This window comes from Mangifera indica, chromosome 6 (assembly GCF_011075055.1).
Source record: "Mangifera indica cultivar Alphonso chromosome 6, CATAS_Mindica_2.1, whole genome shotgun sequence".
Lineage (NCBI taxonomy): Eukaryota > Viridiplantae > Streptophyta > Magnoliopsida > Sapindales > Anacardiaceae > Mangifera > Mangifera indica.
This window is the reverse complement of record NC_058142.1, coordinates 3,510,670-3,528,392: the sequence shown is the minus strand read 5'-3', so window position 1 is coordinate 3,528,392 and position 17,723 is coordinate 3,510,670. Positions and strand designations below refer to the sequence as shown.

Sequence of the window (17,723 nt, the reverse complement as noted above, 5' to 3'; positions counted from 1 at the left end):
ATAAAATAATAATTTCAATTATTTTTTCCCATTTATAAAGTTTTATTTCGGCGGGATTTATAATATAGAGAAGAAAAGTATTTTTGAGTCGAACCTGAAACGGGGAATGTGATTTACTTTTATTATAAACAATAAAATTATGTGTATATATTTTTTATATATAATTTAAATATACAGATGATGTTTACCTATTTAATTGAATAATTTTGAATTAAAAATAAAGTAACACTCAATTACATGAAGACACATCATCTATGTAAAAATATGTATACATAACATTACTTTATTATAAACCCCTCTCTACAAGAGTTTTGCATGCATTACAAAATCTATAAATCGTAACTCACAAGTATTTCTGTATTTGAGACTCAACAATCTTTTAGTTGCGTACGAAATTAAGCCAAATGAGTTTGATGATTTTGCTTTTCCTTATCCCTCGGTTCTGTTTAAGATTTAAAGATAAAATGCCATAAACTGATAAAAAAAAGCTGATTACCATGACTAAAATCAATAATGAAAGGCATAGGAAACTTGTGTTTCAGAGAAAGTTACAATTCTCCAATATCCAGCAAATCACCAGAGTCAAAGAATCCATCAAGGTTCAGATTATAATATCATCCAAGGGGCTGTGCACCACAATAATAACAGAACCATTAGACAAATAACAATGGTGCAACTCAAAGTCTCCAACCATCAGTGATCTCTTGTATGGGGTAAAATGAAAAAGATCGAAAAGAGAAAGGAAAAACAATTTCTTGGCCAAAAAAAATAGAAATTTTCTTGTAAGGATTCAAAAGTGGCACTTGGCCACCAACCAAAATTCTACGCAGCTAATCGGGAAATCTTAGCAGCTGCACTTGATAAACTCTATTCATCTTAATAGCTGAACATTTCAACCCAGTAAATTCAAAGATATGATAAGGGAAAACAGCTGCCGCCTTTTCTGGTTCTTTTTCTTCCCTTTCTTTTTTTTACTTTTGCTTTGTGGCTTTGGCCGTGATTTCTGTCTTGCAACTTTCTTGAATGATTTACTTTTGCTCACAGGTATATGGTGTTTTTGTTGACTCCACTAGAGCTGAGCACACTAGCAGGTGTATTTCCAGTAGGAAAGTTTTCTTAATCACCAGTGAGCTCACTAGTTGTCACAGTGACTTTCATGTCACGATTGTCATAAAAGTGTTGTTCCTTTGAACGGTGAACAAATACAATAACCAAAAGTTAACTTGAGTATAAAGCTAAGCTCATAGAAGAACACACTCCATTTCACCACGAACAAGCAAAATGCTAGTCATTACATGCATGTACCTAGAAACTACACACTTTGATTATCAACAAGATGATTATAAAGGTGAAAATAAAATGTGAACGAGTATGTAAGTAATAGTACATTTCTTTCTGCAGAAGGGAAAGAATTAGGATTGCCAGTATCAACAGTAACCCAAATACCAGCTTCATTTAATGTCTCTGAGATGTTGTAACATCATTACAAGAAATATATGATGCTATTATTTCAATCCACTGGATCAGTGAAGTTTAGAACTTTTAGGAACAGCATATATAATCAAATTATTTAATCCACTAGACCAGAATAATTAGGCTACTTGAGAAACAAGATCTTCTCAAAAACCAGACAACCACAATTTTGCGAAGTTAGAATTTCCAGCGATAAGCAATTAGCAAGTTACAACTACCACAACGAGAAGCAGCAACCATAAAAGCTACTTAAAGAACACTGATCTATTGACATATCTCATTTATATTTTTCATCCAAAAGGCGGTAGTTTCCGGGAAATACCAGTAGTTGGTGCCATTGGCTCTGCTTCTTCATCCTCTTCAAAGTTCCTCTCTCTTTCATCAGGCACAGAATTGGTGGCTGGTGGATTTCCACCATACAAAGCAAGCCTCTTTTTCCAATCTTCTCTGCCACATAAATTAAAAGACAAAGTTAACACTTATGTCTGGTACCTTCCTAATGACTTTAGAATTACACATAACTACCCAACTCCTACACAAACATATAATTACGTGTGAAGTGTACCATTGGCTTACTCCTAGACTAATAATTAAATTAAATAAACCATTGTCAAAATTGCAAAACCATATTGGTTTTTCCAAAAGCTTTAATTCTCTCAAGGTTCATGAATCCCAATCAATAATTGTTTAATGCTATGCGTACATCAATACAATCAGAGGAAAACAGAAATATACGTATTACTTACTTAAATGCTTATGGAAGTCTTAAATCATAAACATACGTCATCAACAGTTTAATTTCTCTTTAACGGAGAATACATAGGCGTGCAGCCTCAACAGTTTAATTTCTCTTTCAGGCTGTCTTGTCTTGTATATATGTTTCAGAGATCACCTTTCGAATCATACATCATGCGAAAGAACAATATCTTTATCTGATACTTACGAACTAAATCCAATCTTGAAGAACCATAAAGAATTCAAACCTCTAACAAGAGCACAAATGTGTATGATCATTAAGCATCCATGTAAACCAAATAAAACTTTATGTCACCCTGAAATAACAACCTGAATTTAACTACTATCATAAACAAACTGAACATGGAAATGAAGCCATTTATTTGCAACAACGCTGTTGTTACCATAGACACATTACAGTGTTAATCAAAGTTGAAAAATTTGGCTCTTTAGGTCCCACATCTATTAATTTATTCTCTTTATATTTTACCAAATGCTATAAATAAAGACCTTGGTTTTAATTTAAAATCATCCCAAAAACAATTATAGTTAAACACAATTATATTGAGAGAATCCTATTATTAGGGATCTCTAATAATTTATTTTTCTTTTGTAACTATTCTTTGAAGATAATAAAAGTAGTCAACGATGTCGAAGACGTAGATACATGTACTGAACATCGTAAATTTTTATGTTCTTTTTCTTTTATTTTCTGTTTTAATTATTTATTATATTCAATAGCATAGAGATTATGTTTTATATTTCTGCTGCAAAACAAGTGGTATTAGAGCCTAGGTTTAGGACAGTGAGTAGCTATTTATATGGTTATGTGCATGTCTAGGAAAATGTTGTCTAAGAAGGTTGGTTTTTAAGGAGGCTTTGTCCCCACCAATCTTTCTTGGGTATTTTCTTGGTGCATATATTATCATTTTTTTGGTACTTACTACTATCCTAGGTTATAGTAATTTTGTTTTAGCTATTGAATATAAATTTGTGAAACTTGGTTATTTGAAAAACTATCTACCAAAAAAATTATAATCAATAGAAAATAGCATCGACATCAACAAAGACAATTATGACAACCGCAAAAATTGATGTGAAAAAATTTGATGACCGAAACAATTTTGGCTTGTGGCAATGTGAAGTGATGGATGTCTTGTGTCAAAAAAATCTTGATATATCTCTAGAGGAGGAAATACCAAAGAAGATGGATGACAAAGAATGGGTGAGGATCAACCGTCAAGCTTGTGGTACAATTCGTATGTGTCTTTGTAAAAAGCAGAAATATCCATTCATGAAAAAGACTTCTGCAAGTAAGATGTGGAAGACATTAGAAAACAAATATATGAAGAAGAGCAATGAGAATAAACTTTATTTGAAGAAGAGATTGTTTCGTCTTCAATTGAAACCTAATACAAGTGATCATATTGATACTTTTAACTAGTTGATAGTTGATTTACTGAACCTGAATGAAACCTTCAAAGATGAAGATAAAACAATGCTTCTACTAGGATCTCTTCCTGAGAATTGGATCATTTAAGCATTATATTACTTCATGGAAAGGAGAAAGTGACTTACGATGAGGTATGTGCTGCTTTGAATAATAATGAAATTCGAAAGAAAGATCAACAAGAGAATAGAGAGATAACTATTGAAGTCCAAGAGGATGAAGTCAAAGTAGTAAGCAAGAAAGAAGAGGTAGATCTCAGTCAAAGAAAAGACCTAGTAAAGATGAATGTGTTTTCTGTCGAGAGAAGGGACATTGGAAGAAAAATTGCCCGAAGTTACAAAGGTAAGACCAAAGATGATTCAGATGCATGTGTAATTGAAATTAAAGAAGATGAGTCAGACTTTGCTTTAGTAAGTCTATCATCGACATCTTAGTATGATGAATGACTTCTAGATTCGGGTTACACTTATCATATATGTCCACACAAAGAATGGTTCTTCAATTATGAAAAACTAAATAGTGGAGTTGTTTTCATGGGTAATGATAGTCCTTGCAAAACTGAGGGAATAGGTTAAATTTGTTTAAAGAATAATGATGGATCAATTAGAGTTCTGACAAATGTTCAACATGTACCACAGTTGAAGAAAAATCTCATTTTTTTGGGAGTTTTGGAATCCAAAGGCTTCAAGGTGTCAATGCAAGATGAAGTCTTGAAAATTATCTTTGGTGCTCTTGTAATGATGAAAGGTACAAGAAGAAATAACTTGTATTATTATAATGCTGGTACAGTTTTTGAATCAGCTGTTGCAATATCTAAAAAAGATGTAGATGATGAAACAACCAGACTTTGGCATATACGTTTGGGACATGCAGGGGAAAAAGACTTATTTAATTTGGTGAAACAAAACTTATTGAAAGGAGCAAAGATCTGCAAATTGGATTTTTGTGAGCACTGTGTCTTGGGAAAATAGACAAAAGTAAGATTTAGTACTGTAATTCATAATAATGAAGGTATTTTGAATTATGTTCTGTCTGATGTGTGAGGACCTACTAAGACAGCTTCCTTGGGAGGTAAACACTACTTTGTTACTTTTATTGATGATTTTTCTAGAAGAACATGAGTGTACACTTTAAAGAAGAAGAATGATGTATTAAATGTTTTCTTGAAATGGAAAAAGATTATTGAAACTCAGACTAGCAGAAAAATCAAATGACTAAGGACTGATAATGATGGTGAGTATACTAGTGTTCCTTTTTTTAAAGTTTGTTAGGCTAAAGGTATTGTACGTCATTTCTCAATTAAAGGAACACCACAACAGAATGGGATGGCAGAACATATGAATCGAACCTTGCTAGAGAAGGTTAGATGTATGTTGTCCAATACTGGATTGGGCAAAACATTTTAGGCTGAGGCTGTTACATATGCATGTCATCTTATTAATCGTTTACCATCCACTGTAATTGAAGGGAAAACACCTATTGAAGGATGGTCTGAAAAACCTGCTAATAACTATGATTCCTTACGTGTGTTTGGTTCTACTGCCTATTATCATACAAAGGAATCTAAATTAGATTCAAGAGCTAAGAAAACAATCTTTACGGGGATTAGTTCTAGAGTGAAAGGTTATCGTCTTTAGTGTCCAAAGTTGAAGAAAATCATTCACAGCAGGGATGTTACCTTTGATGAATCTGTCATGTTAAAGAAATAACAAAAAGGACTAATGATACTCAATAGCAGGTGGAGTGTACTCCGCAACAGGTGGAGTTTGAGACAATCACAACAATAAACCTAGCCAGAGTTGTTGAAAATGATAGTAATACTCCAGTGGCAGAGGAGGAAAGTGAAGATGGAGAGGTTTCAACCCAAGAACCTCCTCAACAACAAGAATCAATTGCATCACATAGGCCAAAATAAGAAATACGTAAACCTACTCGATTTACTGATATGGTGGTCTATGCACTTTCAATTGTAGATGATGATATTCCTTCCACCTATAAAGAAGCAGTCAAAAGTCCAGAAACTGAAAAGTGGAAGAAAGCCATAGATGAGGAATTACAATCCCTTCAGAAAAATGAAACTTGACAGTTAGTTCAATTACCAAAGCATAAGAAGGCAATTGTGTGCAAGTGGGGGTATGCAAAAAAAGATAGATTTTCTAACAAAAAAGATGTTTGCTACAAGGCAAGGTTGGTAGCAAAAGGTTATGTTCAAAAGGAAGGGATTGATTTCAATGAGGTATTTTCTCCAATTGTTGAGTATTCCTTTATTAGAATTTTGTTAGCCTTAGTAACACAATTGAATCTTGATCTAATTCAACTTGATGTGAAAATTGCATTTCTACATGGTAATTTGGAAGAGAAAATCTACATGACTCAGCCTGAAGAATTTAAGATTGCTGATAAAGAGAATTAGGTTTGCAAATTGAAGAGATTGCTTTATAGACTGAAACAGTCATCAAGATAGTGGTACAAACGATTTGATCGATTCATGATGGAGTATAGGTACACAAGAAGCAAGTATGATAATTATGTATATTTTCGCAGGCTACAAGATGGGTTTTTCATTTATCTATTATTGTATGTTGATGATATGTTGATAGCTTCAAAGAATCAAGAAAAAATTGAGAAATTGAAGCGATTTGATTGATTCATGATGGAGCATAGGTACACAAGAAGCAAGTATGATAATTGTATATATTTTCGTAGGCTACAAGATAAGTTTTTCATTTATTTATTATTGTATGTTGATAACTTCAAAGAATTAAGAAGAAATTGAGAAATTGAAGAGACAACTCAATTAAGAATTTGAATTGAAAGATCTGGGAAAAGCCAAGAAGATTCTAGATATGAAGATTAGTAGAGATAGAAGAAGAAGCAAAGTTAGTTTGACTCAAAAAGAATATTTAAAGAAGGTACTATACTGTTTTGGCATTTCTGAGAAGTCAAAACCTGTAAATACTCCACTTGCTCCTCATTTCAAGATCAATGCATCCTTATCTCCATGTATAGATGATGAGCGAAGATATATGTCATGAGTTCCGTATTCTAATGCGATTGGTAGCTTGATGTATACAATAGTGTGTACAAGGCCTGACATTTCACATGTAGTTAGAGTGGTGAGCAGATATATGCATAATCCTGGTAAAAGACATTGGCAGACTGTGAAATGGATTCTACAATACTTACTAAAAACTGTAGATGTTGGTTTAATATTTGAACAAGATGATGTACTTGGTCAAGATGGATATGTTAACTTTGATTATATTGGTGATTTGGATAAATGTCGATCAACTACTGGTTGTCTTTACTCTTGCAAAAACATCGATCAATTGGAAGTCTACCTTACACTCTACAGTTGCTTCGTCTACTACAGAGGCAGAGTATATGGCAGTTACAGAGATTATAAAGAAAGCTATTTGGTTACAAGGATTGTTGGAAGATTTAGGAATTATTCAGAAGTATGTCAATGTGTATTCTGATAGTCAAAGTGCAATTCATTTGGCGAAGAATCCAGTATTCCATGCATGGACTAAACATATTGACATTAGACATCATTTTGTAAGGGAGATAGTTGAAGAAGGGAATATACAACTCCTGAAAATTCGGATTGTTGAAAACCCTACATATATGATGACCAAGGTGATAACAACGATCAAATTCAATCATTGTTTGAACTTGATCAACATCCTGCAAGCTTAAATTGTGTCACAAGGTGCATTTGAAGTCGTCGCTGAAGAAGGAAAATATAAGGGAAATTTGGTGGGATGCACTAAACTGCCAAGGTGGAGATTGTTGAAAAATTTGGCTCTTTAAGTCCCACATCTATTAATTTATTCTCTTTGTATTTTACCAAAGGCTATAAATAGAGACATTGGTTTTAATTCAAAATTATCTCAAAAACAATTGTAATTAAATACAATTGTATTGAGAGAATCCTATTATTAAGGATCTCTAATAATTTATTTTCTATTTATAACTATTCTTTGAAGATAATGAAAGTAGTCAACGACGTCGAGAACATAGGTATATTTACCGAACCTCGTAAATTCTTGTATTTTTTTTTTATTTTTTACAATTTTATTTCCTATCTTAATTATTTATTATATTTAATAGTATAGAAATTATATTTTATATTCCAATTGCACAACAAATCAACACATAAAAACACCTATTATAAACAACACCGAGTGAGATAAAAGAAATGTATTATTAAGTAGAAAACCTTTTTGCGTTCCTGATGGCGCTTAAGCCTGTTAGCCTCCTCTTGCTTCTTTTCGGCTACTTGTCTCCTCTTCTTCTTCCTCTTGCGAAACCCAGTAACATAGTCCCTTCATTCAAGTGAAAAACAAAACAAAAATTGTAAAACATGCACATAGAAAGAAAGCCCTCATGAACCAGTTCACCAAAAATAAATAAACCAATTTGTTTTATTAAACCTATTAAAAAAGAGAGTACTTGAGGCCTTTCTCGTCAAATGAAACGGAAAGAGCTTTATTCTTGAGAGCCCTTTTCTTCATATGTCGACCTCGGACTTTTTGGGACCTCTGGTGCATCCTGTTTAATCTCTTCTTCCATTGCAGCTCCACACTAAAGACTGCTTCCGTGTCCCGAGAGCTTGGTGTATCACAAGAGGGTTCTGTTTAATTAGTCGGGTCATCGAACAGGTCTCTTCGGTTAGTTTTTGTATTCGTGTTATTTCTTACTTAGTTCAGAGTTGATAGTAGGTGGGCTATTAGGCTTTGGATTTCTGGACTTGAAAAGGCTGTACACTGGAAGATAAAATTAAAAAAATAAAGTAAAGCTATTGGAGAAACCTATTGACATTCAGATGATTGGATAAATATAGTAAGTTTGAAAATCCTTGCGTTCTAACTGGAATTCAAAATTTCATCCCAACAGACAATCAGAAGACGACTAAAACAAACCAACTACCCCCGGTTGGCGGACATCACCAACCCAGTCAAATGATTTTTTATTATAAACAAAATAAGAAATCAAACTAACCGGGCATTCCAATTCACCCCATGGCTCAAGACAGCCTATCCGACCGTGTTCTCGTTAACGGCACCATTGTTAGTGCTACGTTAACGGCTGACGGAAAGCTCAGCTGGACAGAGGGATTTCATCGGACTTTGACTTTGGAGAACGAGGTTCTCGGTTTCGCAGTGGACGCCAATAAAATTAGAATCAGAGCTGTTATAGAGGAAGAAAGTAGAATCTGGTGTGGCGGGAGAACCGGTGGTTTGATGAGGAAGGATTTTGTTTTCGAGCCTCTGTCGCAAGAGTCTCGTAGACTATGGTGCCAAAAACTCCGTGAATATCTTGATTCTCTTGGTATGTTTAGTAAGATGTTATCTAAATTCATTTGTTTATTTAGATTTATGTTATGCCGCATGTTTGTCTTTTATTTTTGTGAAGGCCGGCCGAAGAGCCTGTTTATTTTTCTGAATCCGTTTGGTGGGAAGAAAACTGCGTCAAAGATTTTTCTGGACAATGTGAAACCACTCTTGGAGGATGCTGATATCCAATTCACTTTGGAAGGTCTTTTTTTTTTTAAAACTCTATATGGCTTAAATTGAGAATGAATTTTTTGTTCTGATGGAGATTGTTGCTGATGCTTTTTGTCTGGTAATTTGATTATCAGAGACTACAAGACAACTTTACGCAAAGGATGTTGCTAAAGGGCTGGATCTTTCCAAGTATGATGGCATAGTTTGTGTCAGTGGTGATGGTATCCTTGTTGAGGTCAGTTTGCTTTGTGAGCTTTGGAGTTGATTGTGTGCTTACAATTAACGCATGGCTTAGAGTATCTGGTTTGTAAATTCGCTTGAACCGTTCAATTTTTTCTATTTCATTGAAAACTTTGTAATATTTAGGAATCTTATTATGACTGCCATATTTGTAGTTCTCTGAGGAAATCAAACATTTGACTGCAAGTGTTTCCCAATAGCTTGTAAAGTTTTGATTGTATATTTATTGGGATTTTCTCATATGTATCTTTGTAATTTCTTTCTATTCCTTGTCTTTCTGACAAGTAGGTGGTAAATGGACTGCTTGAGAGAGAGGATTGGAGGGTTGCAATAAAAATGCCCCTTGGAGTGATTCCTGCAGGTTTTCCTTTACATCTATTTGTTGTTTGGTATTAATTCCTTTTCAAATCGGTTGCTCAGTTAGCGCAGAAAGTATATGGTGTCAACTTACAATGGATGGAATAGTGTATTGCATTGAGTATTTCTACATTTTTGGGTCTGTGGATTGACATATACCGCATAGGAAATCTTTTATACTTGATCGATTTCCATGTTCCCAATTTTTTCTACTTGTTTCCCACTCTTCCACTCTATCATAAGTTCACCCAACTTCATTATAATTGTTGCCCATTTCTCCGTAAGTGCTCATGCAAACCTCATATTTTTCTCTACCACTTGGCCTATGATCTCCCTTTCTTGTGGATTACTTAAAACCCTAGCTCTAACATTACTCATATGTTTGAAAACTATATCCTCTGAAGGTAAATGTGAGGACAAATCTTCTTATTACGAAAATTTGATACCCTTCTCTTTCATATCATCCTCATTAAAGGTGTCAAATAGGTCATACCAATCCAAAACATAGAAAAATGACTCAATTCAAAAGGGTTTAACATGTTACTGTAATAGTCATGTTAGGTCATGGGTTTTCGAGCCAAATCTTGAGCCTAGACATAAGCCATGTGGGTTTGCCCAGCTCGTTATTGTTTTCATAATTATTAAAAAATTAATTAATAATTATAATATAAAAATTATTTTTTATTAAAATTAATAAATCAATTTATGGGTTTTGTATATTTTATGGTTCAACCTGTGGGCTTTATGTATTTTGTGGGTCAGTCTCGCCTGAAAGTCTATTATTGTATGGGTCTTAGGTTAAATATGACCCATAAAACTAGTAAACCGTATTGAAGCCTAGGGCTAGATTCGAGCCGAGCCAGCTCGAGCTCGAGCTCGGCTCGGCTCGGTTCGAGCCCGAAACGAGCCGGGCTCAACTCGGCTCGATCGAGTTCGAGCCGAGCCCGAGCTAGCTCGGGTTGGCTCTGTATATTTTTTTAAAATTTTTTTTATACAAAACGGCATCGTTTTGATCCATATATATATACAAAACGGTGTCGTTTTGATATAAAAAACGAACCGAGCTGAAAACGAGCCGAATTCGGCTCGACCGGCCATTAAAAAGTCGAGCCGAGCCTGAGCTGGCTGCGAGCCGAGCTTGGCTCGGCTCGAATCCAGCCCTATTGAAGCCAACCTAACCCATTAGTGCCTCTAATCCTCACTCATAAATTTTTCTTTCAATTGCAGAAATTTACAACAGTGAGTTGGATTATATTTCTTATCACATTAAAAACATAATTATTTCTCCAATTTTAATCGAAACTCGTCATATGATAGGTGTGGAAAACTATCTTCTTTTCATTCATTTGAAATTGACCTACCAGCAGCGGAGGGGCGCGGTTAAAGTTAGCCAAATTATATTGTTGAATGGATTCATTTGGTTTTGGGTTGTTGGAAGAGTTGTTATGAAAAAAATACAGGAATTTTGGGTCAGACAAGTTTAATTGTAAGTGTGGTTGTCGTTTGAGCTTGAGTACGTGGGATTATGTGGACTAGAGTGGTAATTGATATTTGGGCTTGGGTTGAGAAAATTGGGCTGGAATGGTAGATGAAAGGTGAAATTCAAGTCTGGCTTGAAAATTGGATTGAGTTAGATGGTTTGGGCTCTGGGTTGTTTTTGGTGGGTCATGGGTCAAGTCAAGTTTCCATAACCCAATTCTTTTTTTTTTTAGTGCCATCACTTTTAGATATATAAATAAAAATAAAAATAAATATTATTAAATCATTAATAATTTTAAATTAAAAAAATAAAACAACACTAATCCATGATAATACATCAAATGTGTCTCAGTAAATACCCATAACATTGCTCTCAAAAGTATAGGCTCAAATAGTTTGATTTTGGTCTTTTTATCTCTTCCTCTTGTCGATATGAACTCAAATCAGCATCTGAAGTTGCTCACCGTATCAATCTACCAAAGTCATAGCAATTCTTCATGAGGTATACTCATTTGCTATGGTTGGAAACACTAAAGCCAGTCTTTCTGCAAACTGGTCCATCTGACAAATGATTGTCGTAATTCGTGCCATTGGGACTAGTGTCATGCCATTCCCTCCATTCAGATGGCAGCAGAAGTCATTTTTTCATTCCGATTAATCTCAAAGTATTGTTCCACATGAAAAATCCGCCTTAACGGGTCATCGTTGATAAAGATCGGTATCTCCTGTTGTCGATGTGACATTGCTCGCTGGCTAAGACCTTGATCTTCTCCAGTTGTTGTCCCTTTGCCAGTATTGCATCACCGTCAACCCACTCGTCTCCAATTGCAGACACCTCTTGTTGCCTCTCTCAGTAGCGTTGAGTCCCTTGACATTATCGATTTTTCCGGAGTTTCTTTTCCTTTGTCGTTACTTCTCATCTTTTGGTTCACCATTAGTTCTCTCATCTCTCTCAGGTACTCCTTCATCTCCCCTCGGGTTACCTAAACCTTAGCTCTAACAGGTTGCGCATCACTGGAACTGTTGTATATATGCATACAATCAGTTTCTATGATAATTGTTGCCGAGGGTCAGTTCTATATTGGAAGACACATTTGGGCCCTGATTAATAATCTTCTGTGTGAACCACTGACTTCCTGTAAACATATTTGTTTGCCAATTTGTTTTCATCATTTTGTGGAGCCCAGTTTTCTGGTCTTTCAAGCAGTGAATTTCATGTCTACACATTCCATTCCTCCCATTTCCTGCATGCCAATCATTTGAATTTTTTTTCTTTAAAATATAGTGGTAGTATACTAGTGTAGCAAACATTGTTTTATCCTTTGTCTGGTGAATTAGACAGTTGGGTGACTTTGTCCGATGTAATGATTTGTGATCAAGATTTTTATGATACAGGTACTGGAAATGGCATGGTTAAATCTCTATTGGATTCAGTTGGTGAACCCTGTAAAGCATATAATGCCACTCTTGCTATTATTCGAGGTTCTACATGGTGTCTCTTAATAATTTGTGTTTATATACGTATTGTTTTTTTATGTCTGTTAAACTTAGATTATTTTATTATTGATTTTTAGTTAAATAAAACTTGCTGGCAGGCCATAAGCGTTCATTGGATGTAGCTACTATTTTGCAAGGGGAGACCAAATTTTATAGTGTCTTGATGCTTGCATGGGGTATACAATAATTTACCTATTATTTCTTGATATTTGGTTGAATGCTACAATCCAATGTCATGCATGTGGATTCTTTATAGGCTTAAGTTTGAGAAAACAATTGAGATTTTGACTATGGTACTAAGCTTTAATTATGTTCATCTCTTACAAATAATTTTTGTCAGGTTTGGTGGCAGACATAGACATTGAGTCTGAGAAATATAGATGGATGGGCAGTACTCGTATTGACTTTTATGTATGTTCTTATTCATGACTTCACAAACATATGATGTTTTACGGAAATCATAACTAGGTCATCAAATCTAGCATTCTGATTGTAAGTTCTTATATAATTAGAGAAAATAAATAATTTTTATCATCATAAACCTTTTCTCATTAATGGAAGATGAGATAGTGGAGTTTAATATAGATAAATGATTAGCTTGTAAAACTTGTGTAATGCTTATATGGTTTAATTTTCTTTTGGTTATTTTGTTTAACTTGAAGACAAATTAGATGTAGATAATTTTTGTTGTGAAACCACCTGATACTGATTTTCTTTGTTCATTCTGGCATAGGCTCTTCAGAGAATATTGTGTTTGAGGCAATATAATGGTCGTGTTTCTTTCGTGCCTGCAACTGGTTTTGAAGATTATGGGGAACCAACTAGTTACAATGGCAAATCAATTAATGAAAAGAATGTCGGCGATCCCAGCCAAGAGCAACCCAGTAAAGCTAGGCAATATGGCTACCAAGGAACTGATGTTAGTTTAGAGAATCTAGGTTGGAGGACAATCAATGGACCATTTGTTTCAGTTTGGCTTCATAATGTACCGTGGGGAGGTGAAGACACAATGGCGGCTCCTGATGCAAAGGTTGGTTTGTTACGCCTGTTGGGTAGCTGTACCTTACATCTCCTTTTTCTCCTCCTTTCTTTTGTGATTTACTATGTGTATTTGTCCTACGCACATGGTGCAGGTGGTAGGTTCAATCTTGATCTTATGTTCTTTTTTGGTAATATATACAGGCAAAATGAAATAGAATTGATAAAAATTTTCTGATGAGCTTCCTTTTTCTTATTACTTTTGAATAAGAATAGATAATTAGCGAGAATTGCTTTTCTTTTTATTTGGATGTGAATGGACTGCACGAAATGTATCATTTTATAAAATAAAGTTAAAAAAAAAAAGCTTTCAAAGAAATTTAAGGCCAAATTGATTAGATCACATTTTTGTATGCTATATACAAGCAATGCTGACAGTTTTTGTGTTTACCTGCACTGTTAATGCAGTTCTCAGATGGTTATTTGGATCTGATTCTGATTAGGGATTGCCCAAAGCTTGATTTGCTAAAATTAATGACGCAGTTGAGCAATGGAGGTCATATCAAATCAAAATATGTTCAGTACCTGAAGGTCAGCTCATACACACAAGAATCAATTACTTTGTATGGTTGTATTGCTTTTTTTTTTTTTAAATCCTACCACCACTCTTGTTGAAAGTTCTGAAAAATTATATGACTGAATGTTTGAGACAAAACAAAGATGTTTTACTTATTTTTTAACGAATCTATTAACTTTATAACATCTTAGTCATGAATCTCGTCTTAATAATCTACATCTTGTAATAAATTACAGGTTAAAGCATTCATCTTAGAGCCGGGTACATGTACACATGACCCAACTAGAGAAGGAATTATAGACTCAGATGGTGAGGTATTGGCCAGAGGGAAAGGAACATATCTGTGTGACCAGAAGACACTAATGGCCTATGATAAGCTTCAAATAACGCTGGATCAAGGTTTAGCTTCTTTGTTTTCTCCTGTATAGGAAGTGAATCTTTGTGTTACATAACGTGGATATTAACCACTAAGAATTATTCATGGATTGATTATTTATTTTTGAATGGACATAACTAGGGAGGACACATACGAGAGTTGAATAGGAAAAAAAGTATAGTCTTTTCAAAAATAAGTGATTCTTTTCAAGGCAAAGTGGGCAGGAGTCATCTGTTTGTGACCATTATTGGTTGTCTTTGCAGAAGATATTTTGCAGGGATAATGGCTTCTAAGAGGTGTTTCACGCTTTAATTTCACTGAAGATTGTTTGTGTAAAGCATTGTCCAAGATCTCTTGGGTCCAAAAATTTGTAGCAAAGGGTGTTACTAAAGAATTTTCGGCCGATGGAATCCAAAAGCCCAACAAACTTTTCTTTTAGTGGACATAGATTGTCTTGACAAATTTAAATTGGGTAATGTGCACCAATTTGAGTACTCTGCACTCAAATCAGAAAGATATCAATTGATCCAATGATTAGTAAAATTAGTAAAATATTAAAGATAATATTTGAGTTTAAATTTCTATTATACTTATAAAATTCTGACTTATCAATAATAGTTATAAGTCCAGTTAAAATAAAAAAAATAACAATTATTTTTTCAAAATTATCTATAAACACCTATGTCATGTTAATATGTAAGTAGATATAAGTCGGTAAAAAGTATATCACTTCATATAGGATATCACATTATTTCAAAATCATGCTTATATTAGGAATCCTTTAACACGATATTTACTAGTAAGTCTTTCTCTTTATTTTATAAATATAAAAGACTAGTACAAAGGTAAGGTATTTGAAAAAAAATCATAAAATACTCATTAAAGATTCTAACCACATAATACATCTTCTGTCGTTGTTATCAAAACTCTCCTAAAATATCATAATCATAAATATTGACTCTCAAACAATAGAACAATTCACATTAAAAGTCTCTCGTCTCTATTATTTATTCACATATAATATCATATTATATCTTATATAGAATACCTGCATAGTGGATAACAAAATTATTTCATAATTTTAATTACTATTATTATAATATTTATTATGCTAGACTCTATATTACATGTTTTTAGTATAATCGCATCAAGAAATTGTGAACTTTGTTTTGAATAATAATAGTATAGTCTCCAAAAGAACAGATTTTTTAGATAAAGTTGACTAAATCTTTTAGTTAATAATAATTAAATTTTAATTATTTTCCAAGAAAAAAAAATCATAATTATATATCATCTAAACTGTTTGAGCTTTGTTTCGTGACTTTCTCCGTAACTTACGAAACAAAGCAAAAACGGCTGCAGTCCCTTGTGAACAAAAGAAATCGGAGTAGCGGCTTCAACTAGAAGCCGGCAGCAGGACGCGGTGCGGCGACGCGTTGCCCACGTTTCAGCACTCAAGGATTCACACCGTCCCTTGCCCATTATTGTCCATTAGCGAATCCTCTTTCTTTGTCGCAATCAATCTTCTCTATTATTGCATTCTCCCTTTGTTACAATGGTCACAACGTCTCGCTATCGTTTTGTCTTTGTGGTTTTACGTTCACATCCAAATTATTGTACGTTTGATTATGGCATAATACATTATGGAACGCACCTGAGTATTACATTAAAATTTGCATAAGAACAGTACATATCTTTAAAATCTACCCAAAGATCTCTTTTAAGGGGCCTATAATGCTGTTTTTTATAAGAGTAATATTATGTGTACCTATTTTGGGTATATAAATGTATACACACTCATATGTGTCATCATATGATTGGTTATTGTTTTATTCTTAATTCAAAATCATCTAATCACATGATGACACATATAAATATGTATATATTTATGTATCCAAAATAGGTACACATAATTTTATTGTTTTTATAATCAAAACAACTAGAGTAATATTGTCCGCCTATATTATAATGTTACGGGCTAAAAATTTTGACTTTGTCTGCATAATATCCTATATATTCCTTTCGAAGAATAAATCTTATATATATATCTATACTATACTTTAGAGTCATTAATTCTGTCTTGTTTTACATTCATAAGGAGCAAGACTTATAAGGAGAGCGATATTAATTCAAATTAGTTTATATAAGAATAATCTAGTTCATTTTTAATATATCCCTAACTATATTACATATATTCAGTGGCTAAAGTGTCCTCAACAAATAACAATACACCCACAAAAATCAACAATCATGCACACTCACCTTCTAACAAACCCATCATTATGCTTATCTAACTCTTATGGCTCATCAACTTTGACCATCGATAATAACTTTTAAGTATATTTTATTAATTTTTATTAATGACTTATATTAATCTATAAATTGTTATTTATTTATTTAATTATCTGATGTTATCAATTTTATTGCACTAAAATTATAATTAATATTAATTTACATCATTCATCGTTTCTAAGGTGTCCATCTTCAAATTTATATATAACTATGATCTAATCATAACTTCCATGTGACTTAATCTAACCATCCTATGATTCTATAAATAATGATGGCAAAGCGGTAAATGGGACATATGGCCAACACTCTGTATCATTTAATTTCTCTTAGTCAAACTATGGTAAAAGCAAACAACAATGTAAGTATAGACCTAAACCCTCAAGGAACGAACCACGTACAAAATGCTATATACTTTCAATTATTTATTTGCGGTGGACTCAATCAAATCATTAATTTCGATAGCTCATTCATCATCATTTTCTTCTGCCACAAATTTTTGCGAAAAAGCAGAGACGATTGATTTCGTAGGAAGGAAACTAGAAATTGGGTGGCGGGGCTATTGAATTGACACAACGGGAAGATCAAGCGGATGAAATTGAAAAAAGATAAAAAAGGATCAGAAAGACGAAAACTTTACGTCAATACGGAATGGGCTACCTTACTTCACAATCCTCGAGAAATTCGACACTTTAATTGGAGAAACCACGGTAAAAGATTTCGAATATACACATATGTACGGAACCCCAACAAATTAATTAT

At 33.7% G+C, this 17,723-nt stretch overlaps 2 protein-coding genes across 9 annotated transcripts; one reads left to right on the top strand and one right to left on the bottom strand.

Annotated features, from left to right (window-relative positions):
* Positions 1–511: 511 nt before the first annotated feature.
* On the bottom strand, positions 512–8,220 carry LOC123219403 (nucleolar protein 12-like). 3 transcript variants are annotated; one of them, XR_006502875.1, is made up of 4 exons: positions 8,095–8,220; positions 7,881–7,986; positions 1,796–1,920; positions 512–1,185 (listed from the first exon to the last, which is right to left on the bottom strand). XR_006502875.1 is itself a non-coding variant. In XM_044641355.1 (3 exons), exons 1-3 carry the CDS (start codon positions 8,209–8,211, stop codon positions 1,855–1,857), a joined length of 270 nt encoding a protein of 89 aa, XP_044497290.1. In that variant the 3' UTR covers positions 1,419–1,854. The 3 variants fall into 3 exon arrangements, 1 of the variants encoding a protein (XP_044497290.1); XM_044641355.1 differs by lacking the exon at positions 512–1,185 and having other exon boundaries at positions 1,419–1,920; positions 8,114–8,211; XR_006502874.1 differs by lacking the exon at positions 512–1,185 and having other exon boundaries at positions 1,419–1,920.
* Positions 8,221–8,667: 447 nt separating this feature from the next.
* On the top strand, positions 8,668–15,110 carry LOC123219402 (sphingosine kinase 2). Of its 6 annotated transcripts, none has more exons than XM_044641351.1 (10): positions 8,668–8,992; positions 9,077–9,199; positions 9,303–9,403; positions 9,697–9,769; positions 12,640–12,726; positions 12,840–12,917; positions 13,082–13,152; positions 13,475–13,771; positions 14,188–14,310; positions 14,533–14,888. In XM_044641351.1, the coding sequence occupies exons 1-10, from the start codon at positions 8,683–8,685 to the stop codon at positions 14,722–14,724; spliced, it is 1,455 nt and encodes a 484-aa protein (XP_044497286.1). In that variant the 5' UTR covers positions 8,668–8,682; the 3' UTR covers positions 14,725–14,888. The 6 variants fall into 6 exon arrangements, with proteins under 6 accessions (XP_044497286.1, XP_044497285.1, XP_044497284.1 ...); XM_044641350.1 differs by adding an exon at positions 14,936–15,110 and having other exon boundaries at positions 8,683–9,199; positions 14,533–14,695; XM_044641349.1 differs by having other exon boundaries at positions 8,683–9,199.
* The last annotated feature ends 2,613 nt before the right edge of the window (positions 15,111–17,723 follow it).

Coding starts and splice junctions, on each gene's coding strand:
- LOC123219402 (XM_044641349.1), top strand. CDS start 8,683: ATGGCTCAAGACAGCCTATCCGACCGTGTTCTCGTTAACGGCACCATT. Junction 9,200..9,302: donor TATCCAATTCACTTTGGAAG/GTCTTTTTTTTT, acceptor TTTGATTATCAG/AGACTACAAGACAACTTTAC. Junction 13,772..14,187: donor TGGCGGCTCCTGATGCAAAG/GTTGGTTTGTTA, acceptor CTGTTAATGCAG/TTCTCAGATGGTTATTTGGA.
- LOC123219403 (XM_044641355.1), bottom strand. CDS start 8,211: ATGCACCAGAGGTCCCAAAAAGTCCGAGGTCGACATATGAAGAAAAGG. Junction 7,987..8,113: donor TTTGACGAGAAAGGCCTCAA/GTACTCTCTTTT, acceptor ACTTGAATGAAG/GGACTATGTTACTGGGTTTC. Junction 1,921..7,880: donor GCCATCAGGAACGCAAAAAG/GTTTTCTACTTA, acceptor TTTATGTGGCAG/AGAAGATTGGAAAAAGAGGC.